At 61.0% G+C, this 6255-nt stretch overlaps 1 protein-coding gene across 1 annotated transcript in view; it reads right to left on the bottom strand.

Annotated features, from left to right (window-relative positions):
• Positions 1-1031: 1031 nt before the first annotated feature.
• Positions 1032-6255, bottom strand: part of MYO18B (myosin XVIIIB) — a 135859-nt gene continuing 130635 nt past the window's right edge. Inside the window, 8 exon segments of the mRNA XM_031057455.1 lie at positions 1032-2513; positions 2768-2870; positions 3004-3118; positions 3240-3272; positions 3608-3802; positions 4003-4194; positions 4629-4823; positions 5853-6049. Of these exon segments, the coding sequence (XP_030913315.1) occupies positions 2484-2513; positions 2768-2870; positions 3004-3118; positions 3240-3272; positions 3608-3802; positions 4003-4194; positions 4629-4823; positions 5853-6049 (1060 nt within the window). The 3' untranslated portion in view covers positions 1032-2483.

Below are 6255 nucleotides of genomic sequence, written 5' to 3'. Positions count from 1 at the left end.
GCAGCGCTGTTGCATTGTTGTGGGTGCGGAGGGGCAGGGACAGATGGGAGCCCCGGGTTTCCTCGGCCGGGCATTTCCCGGGCTGTGGGCTGAGCATCCCCCTCCCTCCCCGCTGCCAGGGACACTTGGGACTGTTGGCATCAGGGAATGCTGCTCCAGCTGGGGTGTCCCGGTGGCGCTGCTCCTTGGCGAGGTGACAGTCACCGTGCTGCCACCACGCTGTCAGGCAGGGCCGTGCTCAGGGTGTCTCGGGGTGCCCACGCAGGACCTTGCCTTGCCCACACCTGATGCTGGAGGAAAACCTCACAGGGGCTCAGTTCTTCCCCCACCGGAGCAGCACAGCCTGCAGAGGCTTCCAAGGAGCAGGGGGGGGCTTTTCCCACCCAGACCCAGGATGTCCCAAGCCGTGCCTGCCTGCTCCATGTGGGATGCAGCCCCGTGCATACCGGGGGCAGGTGAGGCAGCCCCTCCTGTCCCCTGCAGTTTTGGGGAGCTGCCAGGTGACAGCCACAGGTTGCTGGGCAGCTGATGGGTGAGCAGGGCACAGGCAAAGTGGGTCCCCACAGACCCCCTGCCCAATGGGGTTGGGCTACCAGGGCCCCCCAAAACTTTCTGCATGTCCTTTGTGACAGGGCCAAGGGTCTCCAGTGGGGTGCCAGTGCCTCGGGGCAGCACCCAGCCTCCCACCCACTCTGAGGCATCGCTGGGCTGGGCTGGCATGGCAAGGGGCAATGCTGTGGGGTGACCCAGAGAGGGGAGATGTCCTCAGGTCACCTCATGTCCCAGCAGGGCTCAGATGCCTCCATCCCACAGGAGCAGGGGGCACTGTGGGGCTGCACCAGGGCAGGACCTGGCACTCACAGCCCAGCCAGTGGCTTTGAGCCACCATCCCACAGCAGGGTGTGCAGTGTACCCAGCCCCTCAGCCTGCCCTGCCTGTGGCCAGAGTGTCTGCAAACTGATTTCAGACATTTAAAAATACAGAACAATTGTTATCGAGGTTATACTGAGCACTAGAGCTTCCCACGGAACTACTTTATCATGTTCAAAAATATTTAATCCCAGCAATTTTCACATTGTTCTTATAAAAACAGACATGTATGAAGGGAAATGAAATGCTTGGTACATTTTTTTGGCACAATTTTTTTTTCCTCTTTTTTTTTTCTTTTTCTTTTTTAACCGTTACAAATTACAAACACACATTCGTTGTTTTGAAAGGAAAACCCCTAAAGCCCAGCTGTACACTGCAGAGCTGCACCAACCACCCAAGCTCCCCCAGCCTCCCGCGCTCACCATTGTTCTACAAGGACAAAAGAAGGACACCAGCAGCCAAGGACGTGGTGGTGGCTTCACTGCCCTCCCCAAGGGCTGGCTGGGACACAGCAGGGACAGTGGTGGCCCTCTGGGGTCCGTGTCCCCACTGCTGTGTGGCTCTGACAGGGGTGATGCAGTGAAGGAGTGTAGGGGATGGTGAGGGTGGGTCTGAGGGCGATTTCTGCCTGTTCTGCTCCCCACAGAGCTCCTGTGCTGAAGCCTCCACACATCCCAGCTGCCTCTCCTTCCCAACAGCTCCACCCTCGTCCCCTGCACAGCACAGCCCACCAGGGCCCCTCCTGCAGCAGGAGCCAGGGAGCCCAGCCCATCCTGCTTACCCTGAGATGCTGCCAGGGGCACAGAGCCACCCTCGGCCATGCTGGGTCGGGGTGATCCTGGCAGGGTGATGGGAAGTGCTGCTGGACAGGAACAACGGGCACAGAGCAGAGAGGCACCAGCTGGGAGCTCTGCTCTCTCCAGGGTGGGTTCCAGGGTGGCTTCCAGGGCTCCCAGTGGCAGGGTGGCACTCTCCACAGGCTGGTGCTTCTCCACAGAGCATCACCCCAGATCCCGGCTCGCTGCCTCTCCACATCCAAAGCGAAGTGGGAAAAGAAAGCAGCACGTACCTCGTGTGTGCCAGGCTGTCCCTGAGCCCTGCAGCGAGGACAGTCCCTGGGCCAATGTCCCCTGAGCCCCCCGGGAGCTGCGGGGTGGGACCCTGCGGGGGGACCCTGCGCTACCTCAGCTCTGAGCAATCAACTGCAGGCTCTTGCAATGGAGACATCTTTAATTTTTAACAACACCAGAACCGCAAAAAAATCCCCCTGCGTCTGTGTGGGCAGTGCCGAGGGACGCTCCGCCATGGAGGGGGACATTCTGCCACGGAGGGGGACACAGCAGTGCCCCCGTGCCCCCCTGGCCTCACCAGGACCCAGCTCTGCCCCGGCTCCAGCTGCTGCCTGTGCCCAGGGCTGGGCAGCACACCTATCGCAGTTTAAATAGAATAAATACAGTGAAGAAAACAGTAAAATCTTCAATAGAGAGGCAAAAGGAAAGACAACAGCAGGTCCGGGGGTCCAACCAAACTCCACGTGGTCTCTGGATTAGTTACTGAGGAAGTTCTATGAGAGCACATTAAGTTCGCTGCTGGAGACTCTCTTACCGCTGTCCTTATATCGAAACCTCGTATTCCCGTGTTTCCTGCAAGCAAGGAAAAGCCAGTTGAGGGCAGCAGCTGCATTTCAGGATCATCTCCCCATTCCCAGGCAGCAAGAGAGATCCTGGGTGTTCTTTTGTTCCCAGAGGAGTGATGCCCTCGCAGCCAGGACCCCTCAGCCCCCTATGCCTCCCATCCCATTGTTCCCACAGAGCCTGGCTGGACTCATCCCGTGGCTGCCCAGCCACCCAAGCCCCTCAGGAATATCCCTAGGGAGGACAGGCACGGCAGGACTCACCCCTGTCTCATAAATCGGGTTGTCAAACTCCGTTTCTACCGTGATCTGGCTGTAGGGGTGCGAGTACATGAGAGGCAGGCGGAGGCTGGAGTAGTACCGACACCTGCGGGGAGAGGCAGAGTCACTGGGCATTCCAGAACCGCATCCCTCCATCCCAGCTCCTCCCAGCGCCCCGGGGAGTGTGGCTGGCGAGGGCGATGCTGGCCCCTGCTCCGTGCCAGCCCCTGCAGCCCCACCTGGTGAGATAGATGTACGCTCCTCCCAGCAGCAGGGAGATGATCAGCACTGGGATGAAGATGGCCAAGGCCATGTTTCCCCCCTCGAGTGACGTCTCTGCAGCAGCTTCTGCTACTGAAAGGACAAGATCTATTGTGGTGGCATTTGCAGGCACAGGGTGATCACCTCTCTGCCTCTCCCCCTCCTCCCAGGCTCCACCAGGATGCTGTGCCTCAAGGAAACCCACGTCACTCACCTTCCAGAGCGTGTTCAAAGCTGTCTTGGTTCACTGGAAGAGAGATGGAGAGTTACTGGTCTGTAGCTGGGTTTGGTTGGGTGCTGGCAGCTGTTGCCTGCTGGGAAACCCAAACCTGGGATCTCCTGCCCTATTTGGTCCCGAACCATGCTGTGAATTCCCAGTTTTTAATAAGCTCTCGGTGACTGTAAGCATGTGGCCAGGACTGAGCAGGCTGGGCTGAGCAGAGCCCAGACCCACAGAAGCTCCAGCTCTCAGCTGAGATCAGCTCCCAGCTGGAGCTGCAGCCAGACCATGGTCTCTGGGCTGTCCCAGGCTGGGGACAGAGGTGTTGGCTGTCCTCTTGCTCCCCTCCCCTTCCCTGTTACCTTTGCAGATGGGCAGGGGGCCGCTCCAGTGGGATGGCTGGCCCAGGATGCATTTGATGGTCACCTCCCCCATCAGTTCAAAGCCCTCATAGCACATGAAGGTCAGGGACTCTCCTGGCAGGTAGAGGCGCTTGTAAAGAATTTGGTAGCCATTTTCTGGCAGCCCTGGGTTATCACAGGCCAGCGACTCCTCAGCTGAAAGGGAATGAAACACATCCAGGGTGAGCCCGAGGGAGAGAAGGAGCCTGGGGGCAGTGAGGAAGCACCCAAGTTCTCACCTCACTCTACTTCCAGAGGAAAGGATCTGCACCACCCCCTGGCTGCAGGAAAGTGCCACCCAAATCCCCAGAGAGGAGCTGGGCTGCAGGGGAGCAGGACGGAGCACCCAGACTTACAGACACAGTGCGGGAGCCGCGAGGTCCAGATGGGGGTGCCGGTCTCGCGGCTGTAGCAGGTGAGCAGGGAGCTGCCCTCCAGCACGAAGCCGGGGTTGCAGGTGTACTGGATGGTGGTGCCCACCAGCAGCACCGGGTCCGAGATGAGGCGGGTGGAGTGCTCCACCTCCCCTGGGTCCGTGCAGTACATGACTGGGGAGAGAGGAGGGCTGAGGGGAGCACCTCGGAGTTGGGGGACAGTCAGAGCTGGGAGCCCCTTGGAGCTGGGAGCCCCTCAGGACTGGGAGCACCTTGGAGCTGGGAGCCCCTTGGACCAGGAGCCCCTTGGAGCTGGGAACCCCTCAGAACTGGGAGCATCTTGGAGCTGGGAGCCCCTCGGAGCTGGGAGCATCTTGGAGCTGGGAACCCCTCAGAACTGGGAGCATCTTGGAGCTGGGAGCCCCTCGGAGCTGGGAGCCCCTCAGACCAGGAGCCCCTTGGAGGTGGAGCCCCTCAGAGCTAGGGGCACCTTGGAGCTGGGAGCACCTTGGAGCTGGGGCTCCTCAGAGATGGGGCCCCTTGGAGCAGGACCAGCACTGTCACAGGGTGTGGGACAGGGACAGCAGCACCTTCCTGTGGGCACTTACTCTTTTCACAGAAGGGGGGGTCGCTGCTCCAGCTGAGGTCCCACTGGCAGGTGAGGGTGTCGCTGCCCACGATGTCATAGCCCGGGTCACACTGGTAGGTGATCTTGGCCCCTCTCACCAGCTCTGTGTGTGATGTGGTCTTCCAGCCGTTCTGGATCTCGGGCAGGTCAGAGCAGGAGTCGTTGCGGGACACCTCTGCAGCCAAGAGGGATTCTGAACCCCTGGCACAGCCCTCCCCAGAGCCACCCCAGCTGGACACGCGGCTCTTCCCAAGATCCTGTCCCTCCCCACAGCCCCACAAATGGCACAGCTGCTCTGCAGGCAGCATCCCCTGGGCACAGGGAAGGGCAGCAGTGGGGGACAGGGGCTCTTTGAAGCCTCCCCAGCCCTGACCCTACAGGCAGACAGAGGGCTGGGCTGGTGAAAATGGGGTCAGGATAACCTGGGAGCACCAGGCTCAGCTCCAGCTGTGGGTGCAGGAGAGATACCAGCACCACGGTCACTGCACAGCTGGTTTGCACACAGGAGGATTTGTTCCCTGCTTCCCCCAGGCTGGTTTGCTCAGGTGAGGGGTTGTGCCCTGCCCTCCCCAGCCCCGTGTGCTGCAGAGCACTGAGGAGGGCCCTGCAGCCTCCCGGTGCTCTGCATTGCAGCTCGCTCTGTTTGTCGTAGCCAGGGCTGTCAGCAGTGCAAGGAAAACGTGCCTGGAGGAGCCTGGCACGGGGAGCAGGGTGGGGGAGAGGCAGCCATGGGGATGGAATGTCCCTCACAGTCCTTGTCCCTGCCGTGGGCACCCACAGGCCCAGCCTGGCGGGCACAGCTGCCCCAAAGGACAATGGAACAGATGTGGCCAGGAGCTGCTCTGGAGCACAGAGATGGGGACATCCACCTCAGGAGCCCACCCAGGGACTGGCTTCAGTGAGCACCCCTGCCTGACAGGCTGTCTGTGGGGATCCTGAATCCCTGTTTCCAGCAATTTCTTTCCCCCTGGGCCAGGGCTAACAGGGACAAAACCCACCTTGCTGCCAGCCTGAAGGAGGGGACACAGCAGGGACACCCCAGCAGTGACTGACACAGAGGCCTGGGGGTCCTGCAGGAGGTTCAGGGTGGGATGAGAAGGGGGTGCTGGTGCCACTGTGACTCTCCCTGCATCCAGCCCCTGCAGCTGGACATCCTGGGCTGCCTGTGTGTCACATCCCCACACCAGCACCCTGCTCCCCATACCTATGTAGTTCATGATGAATCCTTGCCCCTTCCCAAAGATGAGCCCAGCAGGGTCTGAGTGGAACTGGATGGTGAGGTCGGGGCTGGAGGAGTAGAGCTTCTGGGGGCCACTGCTGCCCACGTACTGCCCCAGGATGCGGGAGGAGAGCTCGTCCCCGTCGTAGATGGTGAGGATGTCGCTGTTGGTGATGTTCAGGCTGGGAGGAGAGTTTGGTTAGAGAGCAGGGAGCCCCAGGCAGGACACAGCAGTGCGGGGCTCAAGGGACAGCCAGGTCACGTCCCTCCGGGTCGCCTCCCTCCGTCTCCCGGGTCCCCGCGCTTGGAAGTGCCGGTCCACAAGAGCCGCGCTTGTCCCCGCGGCCAGCAGAGCGCAGTGGCGGGGCGCCGAGGGGGGGGGGAGGCC

The sequence above is a fragment of the Geospiza fortis genome, unplaced genomic scaffold (assembly GCF_000277835.1).
Source record: "Geospiza fortis unplaced genomic scaffold, GeoFor_1.0 scaffold408, whole genome shotgun sequence".
NCBI classification, from domain to species: domain Eukaryota; kingdom Metazoa; phylum Chordata; class Aves; order Passeriformes; family Thraupidae; genus Geospiza; species Geospiza fortis.
Note: the sequence above shows the minus strand (reverse complement) of the source record. Positions and strands in the feature narration are given on the sequence as shown.